Below are 24,349 nucleotides of genomic sequence, written 5' to 3' on the forward strand. Positions count from 1 at the left end.
GATTCATTATTTTTTCTGAGATATCTTCTTGGTTTTGCATCTTGACTCAGGTTTTTTAAAGCTGTGAAAGGAAGGAAGACAGAATCCAATCCGACATTTAAGGGAATTATAGCACACTGAGCCCCCACTATTCTGCCACACACTCTGCTAGATCCTTTGCTCTCAATCGCCTGGTATGACAGAACTGTTCCCTCCATCTCATGAATGGAGGCAATGGGGGCCCCTAGCACAGGCTGCTAACAGCCCCCAGTACACATTCTCCCCTTCTTCTTAGTAACAAAATAATTCACCAAGGTCACCAAGAAAAAAAAGCACATTTCCCAGTCTGTTGGGGCAACGTTTGCCTTGGAACTTAGTTCTGGCCAATGAGATACAAACTGTAGTATAGATCCTGGAAACTTTCCCCCAAAGACAGCTGACCCACATGCTCTGTTTCTTTGTTCATTCCTTCCTCCATCCTATTACCTGGAATATAAATATAACAACTATAGCACCAACTGTCACACTGGGTCATAGGAAAATGGGCACAGTCTTGGGGTGGTACAACAGTGAGCTGTAAGACACCTGGGTCCCCTGGGGACTTTGTAGTGTAAAACCACACCTGCCCATGGGTGCTTACCTCCTGACTTTTACATGAGAGGGAAAAAAAAGAAAAACCATCTATCTTGAGGAAGCTACCATTTTGGGAGGAGTCTGTTATTTGTCCTGAACTCAATCTTAATGGATATAGCCTCAGGCTAATTACTATCACAGTGTTATATAATTACACTGTAATTCATATTTTGACAGATTCATACTAACATCTCTTACAGTTTTGTGGGAAAGTTGTATAGAAGTGGGAGAAGCAGCTATTTTACTTTGTTTATTTGATTTTTCAATTTGCTAAATTAAAAATGACCAAAAACCAAAATGGTGGTGGGGTTGGGGAAGCCACGGTAAGCTTAGAATTCCAGAACCTAACTTTGCCCAAACCAGCTGTATACACTTAGAGAAGTCACTTAATCCTTCTGAACCTCAAGTTCCTACAAAATAAAAATACCAACACCTACTTCATTGAGTTGTCTGAAGAAGTAAATAAGACATATCATGAAAGTCAATTATCATATGGTTTCACTTATTTGTGAAACATAAGGAATAACACGGAGAACATTGGGAGAAGGAAGGGACAAATGAAGGCAGGGAATCGGAGGGGGAGACAAACCATGAGAGACTATGGACTCCGAGAAAAAACCCAAGGGTTTTAGAGGGGAGCGGATGGGGGGATAGGTCAGCCCGGTGACGGGTATTAAGGAGGGCACTGGGTGTTACATGCAAACAATGAATCTTGGAACACTACATCAAAACTAATGATGTATGGTACAGTGACTGACATAATAAAAAAAAGTCTGTTTTGTCCAATATACACAAACACACACACAAAAGACATATCATGTAATAGAGCTTGCTAAGTACAAGCACTAAAGACAAGGTCTTCTGATCATAAAACTAGAAGACATTTGATATATAAAATCATCTCACAAATATACTTCCAGCGGTGAGTAGGTGTAGGTGTGTGTTGCTAGTTATAAATGAAAATAAACTGAAAAACCTACTCTAGTTAGGAACTTAAGAGCATAATAAATAACACCTCAGGGCTTACTGCCACAAACAGATTTCTATATACCTTTATATCAAAACTCTCACAATTCTTTAATATCTCCTTTTTTATATCATAGAAAACATTTAAGTATTTTTTTGCTTTGTTTCAATAAGCTGACTTGAATCAAAATGTGTATTTAATAATTTAGCTTTCTCTATAATACCTTAGAAACTTAGCCAGAATTATTGCTTTGTTAAACACTGCATGCTTTTTTTAAACTATATTTCATGTTAAGTGCTTTTAAAGTGTTTAAGAGAGATAGAAAGGCAAAGTCTATCTTAAGTCTGAAGCTGGCAGAAAAATAAAACCTGTGTGCCTGAAGTGAGCAAGCTAGAACAGACCTTGCTTGTAACAAGGTCAAGAGAGGAGGGTATAAGAGATGGTGATGGAAGACGCACCGGAAGCAGAAGGTGGCTCTGTCTGCCAGCATTAGCCCTTGGGGGCAGTGGCAGGTAGATAAAGCCAGAACGAGGGCTACTGGGGTGATTGAGAGCTTTGAAGACAAGAGGCAACTTCACACCAAATCAGAGAGTCACAGCTTTGCGCAGACCTGAGGCAGGAATCCGGGGGAAGGCGTACAGTGGGGTTAGTGTTGGTCCACCTTGAACCTTCTGGACTGGCTGAGTGAGCATCAGTGCACCTGGGAGTGTGAGCCAGAAGGCTCAGTTTAAAGCCAGCTGTGCATGGCATATGTTTTTTCTATCTGGTGGAGTTCATCTAATTCATAGGTATGTTTTTAAGTAATTCATACTTTTTTTTAAGGTTCAGGTTGCCTAATAAGGCAGCTTTGCTGGGGAGAGGACCATAAATACCCACCCGCCGGTGGTCAATAACTTGAAGCATAAGATCTCGAAAGAAGATAATCTGCGTCTAAGAAGAACAGCTTATAAATCTATTTCAGCATTTACAAATATAAGCATGACCCTTCAATTATTCATTGTTTGACTTCCCAATTTGGAGAGCATCACTCTATCTACAAATCAAGGCTTATATTTTAAGAACTACATTTTCTGGGAATTTTAAAAAAAGTGATTAAAAAGTCAAATTTCTATTTCTAGCCTCTTTGCTCCTCCTTCCCTTGATGTGGTGCTGGATTCTGGTCCCCTGGAGATCTAAAATGCCCTTCATCCCACAATCACTACTGCTTGGCTCTTCCAAGGACAGCCCCAGTTAAGGTCAACTCCAAACACAAGATAAGACCCCTAGTCCCTGAAGGGTGACTTGAGGATGAGAAACTTTCAAGAGGAGGATGACCTGAGAGCCTTGTCTCCACATCCATAGGAGATATGACATAACACAGATGATAGCAATTTTAGCCACTCCGCAGGGACTCGACTCCTAGACCACAAAATGTGCCACCCCAAACTTCACCCTGGTACATAATCGGGGATTCCGGTTTCTTCTCAGGTGTGTGTGTGTGTGTGTGTGTGTGTGAGAGAGAGAGAGAGAGAGAGAGAGAGAGAGAGAAGAGAAGAGAAGAGAAGAGAAGAGACAGGGGGAGAGAGAGGAGAAGGAAAGGAGGGAGGGAGAGGGCAGAGAGAAATACTGATGGAATTTCGTCTTTATAAGGCAACCTCGCTACACGGAGACTAGATCTACCATAATCTTTTATCTTGATTTATAGAAAAAAATATCAAGGATCTGTCGCATACAGATGAGTTTAGAACAAACGTGAAATCTATCCAAATGATTTGTCCACACTTTGAGAATATATTCCCAAGAAAATGACATGAGCAAAACAGTAATTTGCATAACACTGCAAATAATAGCAAAAAATGGGGGAAATCTAAGGGCTCCAAGGAGAGATGTAACTTCTTCTAGTTTGGCAGCGTGATTAAATGTTTCATATAACTATTAAATGGTAACTATGGAAAGTCTTTCTCCTCCCTTTCTTTTTCTTTCTTTCTTTCTTTCCATGAAAGGAGGAAACAACTAGACTTTTTCTTTCCATGGGTGTGCAGAATGGGCCAGGCCTGTGCTCTGGTCATTCACTGGGGCAGCAGAGTAGTAGGTACTCAGGAGTTGTGCTCTTTCCTTTCCTATAGGCATCTATCCAGATCCTAGTCACCCTGCAAAGTCCATCTCAGACAGCCCCTCCTCCATGGAGCTTCGACTGAAAGCTCCCTGAGGACACGAGTGAGTCTTGGTCACCACTGACCAGTATATAGCTTTAGGCCACAGCTAGCCCTCATGTTACCTTTGTGCAAATCCAAAAGAAGTGCTCCTTCCTCTGGTGGGAGTGTTCCCACACCTGGGCACAGGGCTTGGTGAGTGGCTGAAATGTGGATGCATGTCATTCTCTACTAAGAGGGGGATGTCCCGTTGCAGGGTACAAACGGCCCTACCATCCATGGGGACCCTGCCTGGCCTGTGCTTTATCTATCCTAGGTGTTCGCTAACCCAACCAGGGAGAAGGAAAGCTTGAGACTGGGTTGTAAACACCCTTCCAGGCTGGCCAATGCATCAAAGAGCTGGGAGAGTAAGCCATCTGGAGAGGACACAGAAGCTCCTGGAATCCCTAGCCCCAGGCCCCAAATACATGTCCTACACAACTGTGCAAGTCTTACATTTGGCTGTTCCTGAGTTGTGTCCCTTCTAATGCATGCAAGTCAAGTGTTTTCCTGAGCTCTGTAAGTCATTCTGGTGAATTACTGGACCTGCGAAGGGGGTGGTGGAAACCCCTGGATTTGAATCCAGTTGTTTAGAAGCACAGGTGTCCCCTGGAGCGTGTGACCAGCATCCAAAGTGGGGTGGGTCTTGTGAGAGTGGTCCTTAGCCTGTGGGGCTGCTCTAACCCTGGACAGTTAGTGTTAGAATTGGATTCAGTTGTTGGACACCTAGTCAGTATGGAAAAATCTCCCACACACCTCATGTCAGAAAACATCACGCATTAGGAGATGTTCTCAAAGTTTATGTAAATCAAGTGTCTACTTAAAAAAACTATTATAATCAGGATTCTCCATCAGTGTGGGATAACACACATCAAAACCTCTGACTGGAGCACTAGTCAAAATATATACCTTCTAGAAGATTCTGTGGTAGCTCCACCAGACATGTCACAATTGGGAATGTATTGTAAATATGAAGTGTGCCAGCAGACACACCAGGGGATTTGTTTCTGTGGATGGTTCCTGAAAGCCCATCTAACCTAGCTGGGAGGGGACTCAGAGACAGACAGCCCTAGCCTGACAGGCCAAGGTGAAGAAGGAGGAGGATATTCTTTTCCTTTTTCTGGGACTCGGGCCAACTCTATGCATAATTTCAGAGCAGGTGGAATTTGTCCTCTGCATCTTTCCTTTCTGTACCCTTTCCCCTCCCACCTGGGCTTCTCTCCCTAGGCTCTCTAGCTGCCCAAAGCCCTCCACTGGGGGAACCCCACCCTCCCAAGACGACCTCAAATTCCCTACAGCCCATTCCTTGTCTCTGATCAGAAATCCCCATTCCTTCAATGTAGTTCATTGGTTCTCAAATTTCACTGTACTTTATAAACAGCTGGGAATTAAAGGAAAACAAAACAAAACAAACAAAAAACCCCAAGCCCCACTCTCAAATATTTTGATTCTGTTGCTCTAGAGGTTTTGGGAACCATTATTTTTAAAAAGCATTGCAGGTGATTCTAATATGCCCCAGGGCTGAGATCCACCTCCCCCCTCCCCCCGCCCCAGCTAAGGGGATTCTATCTAGATACCAAAACCCTTTGATTGCATTTATTCCCACCAAGGATGTAAACAACTGATGTGTACTTATGAGGAGAGACTGGTGGAATTCAGGGTTCAAATACAACAGGTTTGAGTGGAATGTTTATATCTGGGGCACAGGCCAGCCCTGTTCTGGGATCTGCAGTAAACGCTTCTAAACCATTCTGATTGGTTGCTGCTTCTTCCTCTTCTATGTCTGATTTCACAACACGTGGAAATTCCAGCTCCCCCCAGCCTCTCCCCTTCTGCCCCTCATGACCCCACATGATGCCCCACTCCAGTGGCCCCCATCTGATTCTGCTGACAGGGCTGCTGGTAAGGAGACAGGATTGCCCATCTCTCTTTCTAGATGACCATTCTAAAATCAACTTTATAAGCTTAGTTCCCTTTTTCCTTTGGGGATATGCCCTGCTGGCCAAGATCTGAGAACTCTCGGACTTTAGAGTTCACAGTAGCTCCCCACACTGCACTGTCTGTCTTCTCTCATGAATGCAGGCTCTGCATTGGCTAAGGAAGTTGCAGCGGAAGCATCCACTGGGCTGAGTGAGGGGTAGACTGGTCCAGGCCCTGCAGTTGCCAAGGCCTTCTGCACCCGCATCTCACCCCACCGTTGATTCATTTGGCAGATGATTTCTGGTTCTATTCTTAGCGCTAGGGCAGACATCAAATAAGACTGAAATACAAAAACTCAGTGTACTCCTTGCGTGGTTCCTGCTGACTTCAGAAGCTTCAGGAAAGGGTAGAGGGAAGCGGCACTGGATTGGATGCATCCCATCTGGTAGGATCAGGGTGCACATCCCAGAACCAAAGCTTATTCGTGGGGGTGCAGGCATCGCTCTGGGGAGAAATTCAGGTAACAGTGGAAGATTTTGTCCTCTATTTTCAGATTCAAGGTGCTACACAGCTAATAGGGAATCTCCTTTACAGACTGCTTCATCAGCATTACCCTCTTTAATCGACTTCCCTTTTTAGGAAGGGGAACCTGAGGGACGGAGAGATTAGCCAACTTGCTCAACCTGAACTTGGGTCATTGGCCTGCAAAGCCCATGCTCAGAACCACTAAGTCTCAGACAATCTAAAAACTCATTTGAGAAACACACTCACTCGTGGTCCTCGGCTTCCCGGGAGCCCCTCTCACAAACTCCACTCTATTCCGCAGGCCTTCTTTGGGAAACCTACTGTATAGGGGCTCAGGCACTGGGGCTCCTGACCAGGGGATGGCCAGGGGCGGGGTCCCCTGCAGCAGGGTAGGGATCACACACAGGCAAGGCTAGGAAGGAGGAATGGTTATTTATGGCTTTCTCACATGGGCCTGCTCTCCCCAGAGGGTAGAAAAGCCCATCTTGACCTATCTCAATGACAAAAGAAGTAGGAAACTCACAGTGAAGAAGAAATCCTCAATTTTAAAAAAAGGGGGGGGGGAAGTAAGGCGAGGGGAGAAGGGGAAACTGTTTGGAAATCACTGTGGGGTCCAATGCATATCTCAGGCCCACGTTCCCCAGGGAAGTCTGGGCTTCAGATTCAAGGCCTGTTTGCATGGCTGGCCTGAAGGAAAAGGTGCGGTGCCACCTGCCCAGGAAGGCTGGGACTGTTCAGGTCCCTTCACTCGTGAAGGGAGCCACACCTGCGCTTGGCAGGCTGCCCACATGACCACTTGGGTTGGAGGTGAAGTGTTCTCTGTAAAGAGAAGAGAGCAGGCTAAGGGAAAAAGGCCACCCTAATTTCGCCTTTGCTGACTGATTCCTGGGGAGGCAGACGAACACATCCCCAAGTGACAAATGGGATCAAGAAATTGGAACACAGAGGGCCGCCTGGGTGGCTCAGTCAGTTAAGCAGCTGCCTTTGGCTCAGGTCATGATCCCAGAGTCCTGGGATTGAGTCCCACATCTGGCCCCCCCCCCCACCTACTCAGCAGGGAGTCTGCTTCTCCCTCTGCATGATGCTCTGCCTACTTGTGCTTTCTCTCTGTGTCAAATAAATAAATAGGATCTTGAGAAAAAAAAAAAGAAATTGGAACATGGAAAATACTTGGTCTGCTCTTTGGGTTAGAGGTGAAAGCCCATCCATGTCTCAGACACCCCCAGTCTGGGGATCATCCTATCATCTGCAAGGTCTCTTCTGGTTCAGAGTGAGCTGTACCATAAGCTAGCCAAAGACTAGGAGTTTCGACATGAACCCTAGCATGTTTAATCCGTCCAGGATCATGTTTCTGATCTCATTCTATATCATAGCGTGTCTCATGGCTACGGTAGCAAGAAGCCTTGGGATATCCGCAGAGATAGACTGCAGAGAGCACCTTGTATTACCCAGCAAAGCTCTGCTGCTTCCTTTGGAGCTCTGCCTGTGCCGCGGGTACCAAGACGGAGGGGTACTGCTCCCAGCACACCACACGGACGGATGCGTGTGCTGCCATCTGCAAAGAGTGCAGTCGAGGCCAGATTAGTTCCACCATGAACTGTTTATGAAGCTGTCCTTATAACAACAGAGATGTAAAAATTACGGCTCCCTGCAAGGCTTCCCTAACCCACCGCTGTGCTGGGGAAGATGCTTCATTTTTCCAGGCAGCCCTGCCCTGGCTGATCACAGGAGACATAATTGCTTTTGTTAACACACATTCACAGGTATCAGGAAAAGACAGTCTTTAGGCTCCTCATGTCAATGCCCTACTTACCAACTTCATCCCTGATGTTTGCAAGCTCGATTGACAGCTCTTTTTCTTTCACAAGGGCACTTTCATTCTGCGAAGACAAAACGGATACCGAGAGTCCCCTAGTTTTATGCTAGATAAGCACTTTCACATGTTTCATTAATGCATCATATTAAGCAAATATTTCTAAGTGCAGCCCATAAAGAGGCAATTTTCTCATTATATGAGCATAGAAAAAATCACAAAGCAGAGTCTTACTCATTCATTTATATCACATTCAAATTGCAAAGCTTGCAATGTAATAATAATACCCCTGGTTGTGCTTTTCTCTGTATTGTTCTCTTGTTTACATCATCCGACATACTTTGCAAGCCTACGCCCTGCACAGTAATCACCTGGTAGGTGTTACGATACCCTGTTAATTGTTATCACTAGTAGGAGATTTTTGACCATGAAGACATCCATGCCGTACTTCTCTGAAAGGAAAATGTTTATTTTACCATCTGTACCCTTACACTTACCCTTTTGTCCATATATACATGGTCAGCTACCTAATAATGAACAGAAAACTTAACATGAAACAGTTTTCTTTGTAAGGAGCCCAACACCAACATTCAAGGTTTCCAAGTTTTTTGTTGCATTTGTCTGCGGCACTACAAGGAACAAGAGGAAAAGTCCCACTTGAAATGCTCTTTAGTGCAAAGGACACCAAATGTAATTAAATGACTGCTAAGTTGTTTTCAGATCATATGTCTTCCCTGACATAAAACAGGAGTCCCTGAAGAAATGCTGAATTTGTAATCTGGGTTATGGAGCCACCAGAAATAGTGACATGTGTTATACTTTCATTGTTACTAATAATAACGAGGCAAGGTGAGCTATATAAATCCTCTTCACGTTAGAGATACCAAAAATGTAGGCCTTCATAGAAAGTCTCTTCCTTCTGTAGAATGTGCTCCCAGAGCAAACATTTCCCAAAAGGGAAGTGAAGCTAAAATGCTAAAATGTGTACCAGATATCTAGCATGAATATTATCAGGGCATTCTTTTTCTTAACCTCCTTTGACTCCGACCGCAGCCCCTCCAAAGAACCAGTATCCAATGGAAATCAGCAGCGCGCACCATCTTATGTCCGTGGCTGTGGTGTCTACATCTAGGTAACACATGTGCTACGTTGGGTCTATGGGATGGACCGTCCCAGGTCATCCAAAGGGTTTTTGCTATGCAATGTCATAATGTCACAATACCTAAGTAAAACTCTATTTGCATAATAAACTGAGAGCTCTTATAGTCGCAGCCATCAATGATTCTTAGCTTGTGTTTTCTTTTTTAAAGAATAATGTAGCAAAAATAAATCCTTTGAAGGACGGAGGACTTCCATTTTATTCATGAAGCCTCATTCCTTCCATCTCAGCCCACAGTATCTTTGCCTTTCCCGAATCTGAAGGCTAGCAAACACACCTGAGAGTGGATGTTTTCCTAATCACTAAGCAATGCTGCCTCTATGTCATGCCCGCCGCAGAGGGTCATTATGAGGGTTGAAGACATTAATATGTGTAAAGTAGTTAGAAGGTTGCCTGGCACTTAGCAAGCTCTGTATAAATGTGAGTTGTTCTTCTAACTCTGTTGTTTTCCTTCCATTTCATTTGCAACTGGATAATATCCTACAGATACAAGGGGCTTCTCCATATTAAGGATCTAAATGTGTTTAGAATGGGCATATTCTTATGTTCTGTTTTTTGTTTTGTTTTTCTTTTTAAAATACCTTTTTTGGGGCGCCTGGGTGGCTCAGTTGGTTGAGCGACTGCCTTCAGCTCAGGTCATGATCCTGGAGTCCTGGGATCGAGTCCCACATCCTACTCCCTGCGCAGCAGGGGGGGTCTGCTTCTCCCTCTGACCTTCCCCCTCTCATGCTTGCTCTCTCTCTCAAATAAATAAATAAATAAAATCTTTAATACCTTCTTGGGTCGCCTTGGTGGCTCAGTTGGTTAAGCATCCGACTCTTGATTTCGGCTTAGGTCATGACCTCAGGGTCCTGGGATCAAGCCCTGTGTGGGGCTCTACGCTCAGCTACTCCCCCAACTCATGCTCTCTGTCTCAAAAAAAAAAAAAAAAAAAAGGCTTCTTGGCTCTGACCTGATTCTATTCTAAGTTTGAAGTCTGGTTAACAGGGAAAGAGTGAAAGAGTTCAATCAGGCAGATCACAGGGATTTTCTATGCTTGTTCTAACACAGCATAATGTGGCCAACTGACATTCAACTTGTTACTATAAATTAAGAAAATGTGTTATTCCAGAGAGGGTAAATTTCAGTATCTACCCTTAGATAATGTTTTTTTTTTTTTTTTCCAAATATGGAATGCCTCATGGATTTGCATGTCATCCTTGCTCAGGGGCCATGTTAATCTTCTCTGTACCTGAAATAATCTTAAACTAGTGAAAAAATTAACTTGTTTCTACTATCAAGAATAATTTTTTGGGATGCCTAGATGGCTCAGTCAGTATAGCATGCGACTCTTGATCTTGGGGTTGTGAGTTCGAGCCCATGTTGGGTGAAGAATTACTTAAAAATAAAATCTTAAAAAAAAAAAAGAATATTTTTAATCCTCAGTTCCTAAGCACAGCCAGAGAACAGAAATAAAGCTGACCATTGAACAACACAGGTTTGAACTTCCTCGTGAATTTTTAAATAATATTTTCTTTCCCTCAATTTATTGTAAGAATACCATTATTTAATACATATAGCATACAAAATATGTGTTAATCAACCATTATCAGTAAGGCTTCTGGTCGACAGTGGGTTATTACTCATTAAGTTTTTGGGGAGTGAAATTTATACACAGATTTTTGGCTGTGCAGGGGGTCAGGGACCCTAATCCCCGTGTTCTTCAAGGGTTAACTGCACTATACTTATCAGTCCCAAAATAGCATTATTAGAGTATTCACAGTGAGACTGCCGGAAGATACAGACTTAGATGAGCTTAGGCAGTGAACAACCAGAACTTAAAACACAACAAACCAACTCTAATTTCTAATGCTTTCATGCTAGCCAGCACTCGCCTCAGCTCCGAACAGCAGCACCGTTCCCCAATCTGGCCCCAGGGAAAGAAGCCCTGAGTGGATGTTAACAGTGTCCTGCCCAGCCATCTCCCAAATGACCATAGATCCCTCTATACTTTCCAGCCACAGGAAAATAAGACATTTGAGGAAGGAGTGGCTTAGAGGTCCAGTAAGGAGGACAGGCCTCAGCGGGAGACAGTGCTGATGATGGTAGAGGTTGCGGGTCACCTTCAGACTTGAACCACTTTGATGAAAAGCTAATGCCTATACTTCCCACCAGGCCTACCCCTCCCATCTTTGCTTTAGGAAAAACACACCGAGAGAATTTAAGAAGCAAAAAAAGAAAGGGAGCGGATGGGAAGAGAAGAGAGATGGAAGGGGAAATAGGCAGGGGCCAGGGGAGACTACAGATCCAGCACCCTCTCCATTTTGGGAGGCATGGAGGGGGAAGACTGATGGAAGATTATCCAACGCCACCCGCATCGCCAAACTTTTGCAAGCATAGCCTGCAAGCCTGTAATATCAACCAGTTTCAAACTAGAGTCCTCGAGGGGCATACTAAGGAAGGACTGACCAGCTGCCAAAGATTAGCAACCAACCTGAAGATGTCAATGTCAAGGAGAACAACTAAACTCTCGTAAGGTCTGGCTAATTACTACACTTAGATTAGTGTGAACCTTTCCAAACACTTCACTATGCCAGGCACAGAGCTGGGTAAGCCCTTTACCTCGCTTAGTCCTCCAAATGCTGTCAGGTAGGCCCTGGGTTCTATTTCCCTGTGGAGAGGATAGAACTGGGGCTCCATGGCTAAGCAACCAGCCCCTGCATGCCTGGCTAGGAAACGGTGAAGCCAGAGTCCATACTCTTTGCCGAACACTAACACACTGGGAGAGCCCCCTCCTCCCCAAGCTTATACAGACACAGCATCAAGATCCAAATCACACGGATCCTCAGATGGGATCTGAGCACAGAGTTTCATACCTAACTCTGAGCAAGTCAGTGTCAGCTCCCGACTACTTAAAAAAAAAAAAAAAAATTCCTTGGTTGGATTCACACCCATCCTACCACTAGAACTACCATCCCGTGTCCATGGTATTGATTTATGGGTTGCATGCCAGTACCTGTCTGGTATAGCATACCGGGGCTGTAAGACCTGCTAGGGTGGCCATTCTGCTTTCCCCATCAGCTGTCCCTAACCCCTTCTGGGGGCCTGCTAATTCATTCCTCCTGAAAATGCTGGCTCAGCCCAGCGCCGCTTGCTCAGGCCAGCCTGTGCGGATTGGCGACAGTCCTTCCTTCTTAAGTGCTTGTTTTTGAAATGATACCAACTCTTCTAATTTATGAATTTTCTGCATCAGTGAAGTCACTTTTTGTTTCCTGCAGAATGATGTAAGGCTGCCCTGCGATGGAGTGAGTCAACAATGAGGGCTGTAGGAAATCCCTTCCTTAAGGTAAGAAGGGAACCTCAAGAAACCTTCCATTCTCTCCACCTGCCTCTAAGTTACCTTTCCACCCATCATGGCTCAACAGATTCCAGCAGTGATCTTGCAAGACCCCTAGGTTCTGCTGAGTACCCAGGAGGAAGGCCGCCCAAAGTCTCCCTTCAAAAGGATGTCATGCCACTGCTCCCCTTCGCTCCCCAACCTAAGCCAGTCCAGCGTGATGACACGGTGGGATGAAATTTGAGCAAGGCCTCCTCCAAGGGCCCAGTGTGAGATCAGTGCTTCCCTACATGGGGAATGAGTGGAAAATTCCTTACTGGTGCCAAGCACATGAGCTCCTGCTTTCACTCCAAAGGCCTAAAAATAGAACTCAGTATTAACTATCTAAACTAGCCCGGTGACACTGTCCAGAAATCGCCAAGTCTAAAAGGCCATTCCTCTGCAATTACTGTTTACTCTAGGACGGGCTTAACTGGAAATGGACCCTTGGGGAACATTCATCTAAGCCCCATACAACAGCTGTGTCTTCTTAGCCACCTCTTTTATTTATTTGGTCACGCACGTACCCCTCTGTTGCACACTGAGTTCTCTATTCTCTTTAGCGTGATAGGCTGTATTCACAGATGGAATCTGAGATGAGCTAGCCCCATAAAACATCCAACTCTCCCCCTCTACCTCTAGCCTGGAACAGACTACCGCAAGTCGGCTACAGCGACGCCTACATTTCTTCTCACGTACCGCTCTCCGTGCTAAGGTGCTCACAGACCATGGCAGGGGGTCACTGCTTTTAATCTTTCCTAGAGACACAAGCCTGGCAAAGCATACAACCTGCTAATCGTTCCACTAGCTTCAAGTAATTGGGTGCATGGCCAAGCCCCAAGCCAGCCTGCCACACGCTGTTACTGTAACGTGCTCGGTCGACAGGAGTTATCTGTTCAGGTGGCCGACGTTATCCATGTGAACTTGGTGGTAACAGAAAGTGAAAACGTCCCTCCTTGTTAGCCTCGCCCATGCGATTCTGCCCTTGGGCATCTGCCACCTAAGCTCCTCCTTGAATCAGAAACCAACAGAACACTCCACTTCTTATTAAAGCTGTACGTTGGGGGAACAGAGGTATCTTAACCCCCAACCCGTCAGTCCAGAAATAGGGAATCCATACAAAACAGCACCGCTTTACTCAGTGCCTACTATGTGCCAGGCAGACAGACCAGGCAGGATATTTCTGCCTTGAAGGAGTTGAAGAGTCTCCCAGAGAGTCAGTGAGTGAAAATACAATTATAAAACAATGCGTCAGAACGCAAGCTCTCAGGGCTGTCTCTGGAGAATTCCTGAGCGGGGGATGAACACGCAGGAGGAATGTGGGAGCCCCCAGGTGAAAGCCAGGAGGATCCTGACACAAAACAGTACCGGAGGCTATTTCTGGGAACCTGTGTCACCTCTACCATACGGGTCCTTCTCTTTCTCTCACCTGTTCCTGCCTCTGCTCTGTGATTCTCCCTGAAGGACTTCTTGATCAGCTACAAGGGGGCTGATGACAATTTCATAAAATTCACTACAGTTCTGACTGTTTTAACCAGCTGTCCTCTCCCCCCACCACACACACATTAAAAATATATACATGTAAGCCCACAGACTCCCAACTAATATCTCATTTTTTCTATCCTTTTAGCCTCCCCTGGAGTCAATGCAGGTAAAACCAATTCAACTATGCAAGTTGGGCCACCTTTTCACAGGCTAAACACAAGAACCACACAGGGAATTAAATAAGACATCTATAGAATTCTGCTGTTTGAAGAAACTTCCAGATCTTTTTTTATTGTGAATTTCTGAAATTCAAAGTGGACATACACACACGTGAAGTTACAAAGAGGTTAAGTTTTTCAATCTTTCCAGAAACAATACTGCTTTTCACCCATGGCTCCATGAGTTCAGGTTAGGCTTTAATTCTATGTGGCAGAACTTTGTCTTCTTAGGGAAATATTTTCTTTTGTATTTCAAAATGAGCCAGTCACTAGGTGACATCAACAGAATGCATAAGTCTTCAGTGTTGTTTTCTTACCACCTTTTGTGAACGCTGCATTCATTTTCAATATTAATACTGGGAAGATTGGCCAGATTCATAACATGGCTCTGTGGAAAATTCCTTTGGGAGGTGGACTGACCTTTTGTTTTTCATTTCAGTTATTATGGCTTTAAGGCAGCACCGATGCCCTGCTTTGACTCAGTCAATAATTATTATTTTTTTCACCCATAATTAATATAAGGCACTGTATTTTTGTGTCTGCTTTTCTACTCTGCAATAAAATTTAATATAGACTGGCAAGGGAAAGTATCCCTCACATTTAATATTCTTAATTACATGTCAGTGTCTACTTGTGTGCAAAATGAACAAAACCACATCTTGCTTTAAAAGAAATCAGAAAGACTAAACTTAGGGTGCATCACCCAGGCTTTTTCCTGTGTATTGGTGATTACAAAATACCTAGCTTCCTGAGATGCTATACTTAATAAGGCAAGGCCATACCCCACCTGGATTACTAATCAACAACTAGAAAGGACAGACTCTTAGGGGCCGCAAGGTGAAGGAATGTGAATCCACAGAAGTAATGCGGGGACATTCTGGATCTCAGGGAAAGCAAAAGAAAGGAAAATGAGCCAGTGCCAACTTTTAATTCCTTTATGCACCCCTACAGAAGTTTCTTGACCTTCCTGGATTTTATCTTATCACCTTCCCAAATTTATTACTGTCAGGTACTAGATGCCTGGGACGAACAGTGAGGTGCCTTCTCCCAACCCACGCCCCTCCCAACAATGTAGAGAAAAGGTAAAGAAGACCAGCCTTTTCGATTATAATCAATACATGTAAGATTAGGGTAGAGATATGCAAAGTAACCCCTAAGGGGATAGCACAGTACCTAAGCCAGCAAGACAAGGTGATGTGTGGAGGGAGCAAAGGGAGCTTAGAAAAGGCCGTCATCAAGGCAGGTGACAATCACGTAGCCTTCTCAAGTACATTTCCGGCTGGAGGGGTGATGGGACACAGACACATAGGCTCTGAGGCCACTGAATGCCTAAAGACCATAACTTGCTGGCTCAGATTCCATTCTCATCAAAGCTTCTTATGAAGCTGGACTTTTGACTCTAAAAAGAAATACATGTTTCTCAGGCTTGTTATCGTTCGTTTGCTTGTCAGTGACACTTCTTATTGTTAAAAAAAAAAAAAAAACAAGTTGGCACTCTAGTTTACGTCCAGTTTATTTCTCTCAATAACTCAATGCTCCTAAGAATGATCAGCTCTGGAAGGCTAAGGGTAAAGAGTTTCTGTGTGTGCAGGGGTGCTGGCTGGATCCTGCACCCAGACTTTGAAATCCATCTGCGTGTCCCAATGGCCTTCCCTGGTAACACCTTTCCTTTCAAAATACCTATAGAATGAGTCTTTCTATAGATTGCCTCTCTGTTCGAAATCCCAAGATGGATTTCTACTGCTTATAACTCAAGTTAAAAAACTTGGGTCTGGCTTTCAGCCTGGAAAATATTTCCCCACACTCCCTATGTGCCTGGGTTTCCCACTGTGTTTATTCTCATCTTTCATCAAACGGGGCTAACGCACCTTGACTCATGCACTCCTTGCTTAGAATTACATTCCTGTTCCTCACACAGTTCATTAAAACTCCACCCCATTCCTCAAAGTGTAGTTCATGTTCCATTTTTTCCAGGAAACCTTGCCCAAGATTCCAGCATGGATTTCTCCTTTCCCTAGATTCCAGAAACAGGCATGGTCAGTATCACACGACTTTCACACTCCAGTCTTCTACTAATGTGTTAATTGGTCCACATGTGCTATTGTTGCCTCCCCAGCTTGTAATTTCTCTGGGCAAGTTGGAAGTACGACCCACCAAATAACTGGTCAACTCCACAGGGCAGGCTGTGCCCTTCTGAGACTTCTTTGACAGCCCCCATAATAACTGGGCAATAAATCTTGTAGATACTGTAAACCAGCGATAAATATTGTCCATGAAAAGGTTTTTTGAAAAGCTGAAAGTACATAAAGTACAATCAGCTTTTAAAAAACCATTTGTTCATTTAACACATTTTTATTTATTTTATACTTCAGGCAAGATTCTATACCTTCTCCCAGTAAATGAAGGCGAAAGCAGCATCTTCGGGTTTACATTTCTTAGCCTCATCTCTGAAACTATTACTTAAAAGTATCTTTAATTGTCCCACGCCTCTTTTCAGAACATATTGAAGCTACACTGTAATTAGAAATTGCTTTAACATTTCAAAAATTGAGTTCTCAAAATTAAGTTTTTTTATTTTGTGCCCATATAAAGTTCTGGGGAAATGTTTCTTTCTTTCTTTTTCTTTTTCTTTTTTTTTTTTTTTGTGGTTGATTAGGCTGGTCTAAAGGAAGCAAGATTTATCAATTATTTCATCAGGCCTCTTTGAAATGTTGATGCTGGGATTGTTCGAGCTAATGAACAGACTGGTAGATTTTACCTTGGGATTTAAAAAAGCTGGAGACTGAAGAGGAATCCCATAATACCCTCAGCATCCAATGCCTGGCCCTATAGGTAACTGCTGAATAAACAAATGATTTTGGCATCCTGCCTGTGAAGGTATGCTTACGGGCAGTCAACTAAATAAAACAATGACTTTTTTAATTTTAAAAAAGAAAATCCTCAATTCCTAAGATGAGCACCTATGACTATGTAGTTTCAAAACCTCCCTAGGGATATGCTCTGAACTATGGCAAAGGAAAGTCAAGACATATGGTTTATACCTAATGAGAAAGTTGACAGATGGCAGTTTTTAAGTTTTCGTCCGGAAAGAATAATTTGCAATAAGTTTGAAGTTGCAAAGTAGAAACATTTAAAAGTTAACTTAAACATCACACTGCTGAAGAGAAGACATACTATTTGACTTCCAAAATCTCCAAATGAAAGAATGACACAGGGATGATTATTTTCAAGAACTTGATTTGAAACCCAAAAGGAGGACGGAGTCACTTTATATTTTCTCAAAGAAGGCCTGCGGATGTCAGCTTCTATTTCTAAAACTTTTGAACCATGACTTAGGAATCTGGACATTATAATATTGTTGTACATTCAACAAATCCTTCCTTCTTATTACAACTACCGTTGACAAAGCTTCTTTCAACACCTTTTGGTGACCACTTCTCTTGAAAAAGGGCTTAATTGCTTCAATATCAAATTTGCAGATAATTGAGTGCAAATGTCTTTAATTTCTATTTGTTAAAAGCTCATGAATGTGTATATAAATATTTTAGTTCATATTCATGGTAGTAAAAGCAAAACCCATTGAAATAGTTACCCCTACTGGAACAAAAGTACGGGTAACTTTTAAAATATCAGTGTAATTTTCCTAGGTCAAAGTTCATAAACAGAACTGATAACGAAGATGTTCCCAAGTGACCTCCTTGTAATGACTTTTATATTAAGCTATTTATTTTCCTTCACCTGGTCACACACTATACCTCAAGCTATCTATATAGCCAATGCCCGTGTGGGTAGAGAAGAGGCAATTTCAACCCTTTATTAGGTCCCATTTCATGCACCTTGGAGAAATCCAAATGTATGTGAGAAAAAAAAATCACAGAGACAAGATAACATAATTTCTAGTAGTGAAATTAACAGCATCTCCCAACCTCTCTGTAAGCTCAGAAGCAAATGTCAAAAGCAAAGAAAGGCTTTGTGTTGGAATTGTCATACAGTTCTCACTTGCTCCTGCTCTATTCTCAGGTCCCTGGCTGTGAATTTTCCTTCCAGTGAAGACTCAAATACACCCTCGGACTCTTCCGGGGCTGCTTAAGGTTTTACCTCTGTTATTCAGCCCTATGTGATGCAAAGAAGTACAGCGAGGACAACAGTGCCCTGCTTTCTTTTCTGACCTTAAGAATATAAATTACAAGGATGGATGTGCATGTGGTTTATAAAAAAGAGTGGCAAACTTTCAAAGTTAGCAGTTGGCCAAGAGAAGCATGTCTAGCTCATCTAAATTCCCCACCGGAGAGTCTGGGGTTTCACAGGTACATTAAAATGCATTAGGAATATTCCAAGGATTTCTTGGCAGTCTGGATTTCAAGATGTTTGAGCGGAGCCCTGCTGTTTCGGGCAAATGCAACAGCTGCATTTAAGACTGAAGGAATAGAGAATTATGTAAGGCACTGCAGAGTAGGTGAGACCAAATGTTTCTGCAAACGGCACTCACAATTCAGCACACTGGAACCCATAAGGGCAGCCTCGGGCTCACCAACAAAGCGCACACACATAGGAGGGGAGAGAGACAGAGGTAGCTGGCTCAGGCTTTCTCTCTGCTCTTTCAAAGGAGGGAGGGGAGAGGAGGGAGGAGGAAGGCAAGTACCGTCTTGTCCAGGCACTGAAGGCAGTTATAAGGCTTGGAGCAGCAGTGGCCCATCCCGGCAGGCTGGCTGGCAAGGGGCCCTCCTTCATTCAACGGGTCAGCGGGTAATTCCTAAGGCGAGGTAATGGCTCAGGCGAGAGGGGTGCGCCGCCGGGAGCTGTCACAACTTCCATGTGGTCCCCTCGGCTACCTTATTTCTCCTAATAACTTCAGGAATCCGGAGCCGGAGGAACGGGAGGAGGAGCGCAGCGCGGCGGACGCGTTAGACTCCTGCTGCTGGGAGGGGTAGGGCGGGAGCTGGGAAGGGAGGGACAGGCGGCTGGGAGGGTCACTTTGCCCCTGGAATCCTCTGAAGGAGGCAAATCAATACTCGCAGAACCAGCGAGCATTTCCCAGCGCCAGCTCCCTGGGAGGCCAGCCGACTGCCCTTCCCGGGCGCCGCGGCCGCTCCCACCCTCCCCTGAGCGCGCCGATGCGCCTCTGCGCGCCGCAGACACGCCTGGAGAGGACGCAGGAAACACAAAAGAAGAGCCTGGTCTTACAGGGGTACTCTGGACTGAGCCCTGCGCAAGGCGCCGGGAGGGACTGGGCTCTGCTCGAATACTGGCTTGCTGTGTTCCTGAGAAGTACGGATACCCACAGGCGTGAAGTGTATGGTCTTTCCTCCATGGAGCTCCTCCTCTGAGTACTGCTTGCTGCTGGGAACCACCACTGGCTCATTTTCAAATCGGTGTGCCGTGAACAAATTTGCCTTATTTGATGGTATCGTTGTAATTGAAATATCATTGTGGAATCGCTTGCGGAGGCAGATATGCACAGACCATTCAAGTGGTTTAAGTAATTAAAATTAGGGTTTGGGGCCAATCTTTCTGCTGGCCATATTAGCATAAAAGCCCTAGAGGACTTGATCTTTCTAGGCAATGAGTAATTTTTCAAAACAGTTAAAAATCAGAAAGAGAAGGGGATGGAGGCAAAAGTCCCCCCTCCCAAAGAGATGTGGTATTGAAAACATATATATTTATGTAATCTTAAAAATAAAAGAGGCAAAAAAAAAAAAGAGGCAAATGTTTACGAGGTCAACTTGATAATTCCTGATAACTCAAAGAAGAAACCCTGCAATGTACCACATGAAGAAATGTACAATTACCTCTTGGCCCGCTAAATTTGTAAGATTATGAGCAGACAATAGTTGTAAAAATTAGATAATTTTACAACTTGAGAGCTTGCAAGGAGGTTTGAATTAAGGAGTACAGGCTATTTCAATTTGCTTGGAGAGAGGACAAGGATATTTGGTGATCAAATACAAACAGACTGAAAAGTGTGCCGTAAACTTGAAAAAATAAGTTCAAACCTTTCTTCAAAGCTCACCGGTAAACACTTGGGTAGCAACTATACTCAAAAAAAAAAAAAACCCCAAATAAAACAAAAAACTAACAGGTAACTTAGCACAGTTGTTTAGTAAGGAAACATGGCTATATCTACCAAAATTGTATGTACATATTTAAATTAAATTCCTATCAAAATTTTAAATGTATATCTCCTACATTAATACTCATGTAAATATGCAAGGATATATGCATAAGGATATTCCATTTAGCACTATTTCTAACAGCATAAAAATGAGAAACATCCTAGATATCCAGCACCTTTCCACCATATGGAAACATTGTTGAATGAGGAAATAAACTTTTGTAAAACACAAAGTCAAACTATACACATAGACCCATTTGTAAACGTCCAGAAGAAAGCTTCTGGGAAAATGCACACTGTTCACAGAAGAACATCTTACCCTTGGGGAATGGGAAATAGGAGTAAGGGGGCAAATTTCCACTTTTTTTTTTTTTTTTTTTTACCCTCTTGCCAGCATGTGTGTGTTTGTTTTTTTAAATTAATCAATTAATTAATTTTTATTGTTTGAAAATAGAGGGCGCTGGTGGAAGACAGTGAGCACAGCCCAGGCTAGGTCATGTCAGAGGCACAAGCCTCCCTCCCTCCCTCTCATACAGGCTTGCTCTCTGAAGCAGGAAGCCTGGATACACCTCTCAGAGGGAGAGAAGCTCATGCCACCCTGAGCTGAAACCTGAACGGAGAGCTGTTCCTGGGACTTTTGAAACCTTGGGAGAAGACCCTTCTATTGCAAGAAGCAGTGCCTTGGTGCACCCATGTTCACAGCAGCCCAAAGGCGGGAACAACCCAAGTGTCCACTGACTGATGAATGGACAAGATGTGATTTATCCATACAGTGAAATATGATTTCAGCCTTAAAAAGGAAGGGAATTCTGATGCATGCCTCTACTTGGATGTAACTTGGGACATTAAGCGAAGTAAGCCAGTCACGAAAAGACAAAGAGACTGCATGATTCCACTTATAGGAGGTACCCAGAGCAGTCAAATCCGTGGAGACAGAAAGTAGAATGGTGGTTGCTAGGGACTAGGGGGTGGGTATTTGCAAGATAAAAAGAATCCTAGAGATTGCTTGCATAAAATGCAAATGTGCAGCATGCCCCTGAACTCATGTCCACTGAAATGGTTAAAATGGTAAATTTTTTTATCACGTGTATTTTAACCACAACTATCTATCTATCTATCTATTTTAAAGTGGTGGTTTGCATTCTACCTGGAGACAGACAGTCCTTGCACAAGAGGTACATATCTGATTGAGTCATGGATAGAGCAAAGCCCCTGCTGTAGAAGGAACCAGCAGGACCTGGGGAGGTGCTAAGAAGAACCACCGTAATGTACTTCCTCCCACAGTAATGTAAAGCATGCCTTCTTTGGCACAATTGTCTTTCTGCACCTTAGGAAACTGTTTCTTTCTCCATTAGAATGTAGATTGCTCCGTACTAGAAAATTACTTCTTGTTCTTGGATGATGCATGGGAGTGCTTGCCCACCCAGTGGCCCATGGGAGATTAGGGTGGGATTCAGGAGGCTGCACAAGAAAGCCAGGATTCAGCTCCCCCTGCCCTTTTATTCACAGCTTATTATTTTTAACACTTACTAATAGGAGATATTTAAAACCACTGTACTTTTAAATTTGCATTTCTTTGCACAAGTAATTTGTTCCTTAGCAATACGCATTTTCTCTTTTGTGAATTATGTATCTATAGTCTTTGCCTGTTGGTATCCTAGGGTTTTTAAAGTTATTTCTGTAAAGCTGCCTGAATTTTCTTTTTTATCAGTTTCAGAGGTAGAATTTAGTGATCATAAGTTGCCTAAAACACCCAGTGCTCATGACATCGAGTGCCCTCCTGCTTTCCTTCTTGTGCAGAAGGCAGTAAGGGCAGGCGACTGGGGTGGCCCAGCCCATCCTACAGGGAGTTGCTGAGATCGCAGTCATGGTAAGATCTCAGCGCAAATAACCGGGATTTTGAGAGACGCACTAATGTCCTAGAGTTGTGCCATGTTTCTTTCCTTAAACATTAAAAAGCTTGAAATCTACTCAAAAATGGAGGGATAAATACAAAGGACCTTCATATACCCATTTCCAGTTTCAACAGTGGTCAAGATTTTGGCACATTTCCTCTATTCCCCTTTTTTCCTTTTTTTTTTTTTTTTCCATGCCTCCAACCCCCAGATTCAGCAATTACAGAGATTTTTCTTACTTTATTTCCATGTGTCCCTTTGATTTTCTTAAAGTATTTTCCCTTTGATTTTCTTAAAGTATTTTGAAGCAAAACCTGGCACACTTTATTATGCACTGGTAAAAATTATGAACATTTTTATATAATCACAATGTCATTAAAACACCAAACAAACACCAGACAATACATCCTTGGCATCTAATGGCTACTTCTTAACAAATCTTCCTGATTTCTCAAATTATTTTACTCGTTTAGCTGGTTTTCTTGAGAAACTAGGTCCACAAACTACACTTGGTCTTGTCTCTTAGACCTAGTTTGTCAACCCCAGTGTCCTCCCCACGCCCTCCCTTTTTTTTTTTTTTTAAGATTTTATTTACTTATTTGACAGACAAAGATTACAAACAGGCAGAGAGGGGCACCTGGGTGGCTCAGTGGGTTGGGCCTCTGCCTTTGGCTCGGGTCGTGATCTCGGGGTCCTGGGATCGAGCCCCGCATCCGGCTCTCTGCTCGGCGGGGAACCTGCTTCTCCCTCTCTCTCTGCCCGCTGCTCTGCCTACTTGTGATTCCCTCTCTCTCTCTGTTAAATAAATAAAATAAAATCTTTAAAAAAAACAAAAAAACCCCAAGCAGGCAGAGAGGCAGGCAGAGAGAGAGGGAAGCAGGCTCCCCGCTGAGCAGAGAGGCCGATGTGAGGATCAATCCCAGGACCCTGAGATCATGAACTGAGCTGAAGGCAGAGGCTTTAACCACTGAGCCACCCAGGTCCGTCCCCTCCACCTTCCCACCCCCGCCCTCCCTTTCTAACCAACCCCCAGCCCCACCCCGGGAGTTGACTTGCTCAGAAACTGGGTTGACTGGCCTGTAGAATGTCCCACATTCTGGTTTTGCCTCTTTGCTTCCTTTGTCATGCCATTTCCCTTGTACCTACATCCCTGAAATGAAATGTTCTTGCGGCTGGATGAGATTCAGGTTTCATTTACTTGGGCAACAATATCTCAGCTGTGAAGTTGTGTGCGTACTATATTATATCCCACCAGGAAGCACGTGATTTCTGGCTGGCCCATTTTTAGTGAGGCTACAGTGGATCAGATGTGACTGCTTTACCTCCTCCTTGTAAAATTCCCCATCAACCTTTCCTCTGATGGTTTCATCTGTTAGTGATTATTCCTGAATCAATTATTTCACTGGGACTTAGAATAGGATGTTCTGATCCCATCACACTTCTGCATTTACTAGCTGGAATTTTTTACGTAAGAAAAAATTTTTCATCATCGACTAGGGTGACTTCAGTTCCCTGCAATACAGTTTATTACAGGAAAGATGGGATCAGTGCTTAATCCTTTCAAGTGCCAATTTTTTGAAGGAAGACTTGGTGTTGTGATGGTACCCAATGAGGTTGTTTTCTTTCTCTCACTCTTTCAAAATATCATTATAAACATATTTTTATGTTAATACACACGATGTGTCTTAGTCAGTTGCATTTATTATCCTTTTTAGATGCTCAGTTTATTTCATCCCTGACCAATGAGAGCACCTTCTTGTTGGTCCCTGTGCTCCTTTAACGCAACTCTACACTCCTTGCCTTCTGTATCCTAGGCTCATCTCGGATATTTCCGGCTTCAGATCTGGGAGTAGCCATCTGCTCCATGAGCCCTGGCTCCTTCTAGTTGGGAATGAGAATTAGATATTAAAATCCAGTGCCTGTTTTTTGTCTTTTGAGGGCCACCTGGTAGGAGTAAGATTTTCCTTGCAGGAAGTGACCCCCGCCCCCACCCCACATACAAAATGTCCTTAGAAGAGGTCACTGAAGAAATCGGGATGGGGCCCTGGGCTGGGAATAGGAAATGGCAGCTCCTTCCCTTGGGCCTTTAGAAGTGGAAAAATGCTCAGTGAATCTTC

General features: G+C 43.7%; 1 protein-coding gene across 2 annotated transcripts in view; it reads right to left on the reverse strand.

Moving 5' to 3' along the window:
• Positions 1-24,349, reverse strand: part of MTUS2 (microtubule associated scaffold protein 2) — a gene marked incomplete at its 5' end in the record, with an annotated part of 367,203 nt that overhangs the window by 52,076 nt on the left and 290,778 nt on the right. Inside the window, 2 exons of one of the 2 annotated variants that reach the window (XM_080797953.1) lie at positions 8,009-8,075; positions 18,868-19,557. In XM_080797953.1, the coding sequence (XP_080654079.1) occupies positions 8,009-8,075; positions 18,868-18,921 (121 nt within the window). Of the gene's footprint in view, positions 1-8,008; positions 8,076-18,867; positions 19,558-24,349 lie in introns of those variants that run through there. The other variant, XM_080797952.1, reaches the window with a different exon arrangement.

Source organism: Martes martes (assembly GCF_963455335.1).
Source record: "Martes martes genome assembly, chromosome: 3".
In the NCBI taxonomy this organism is placed as follows: Eukaryota; Metazoa; Chordata; class Mammalia; order Carnivora; family Mustelidae; genus Martes; species Martes martes.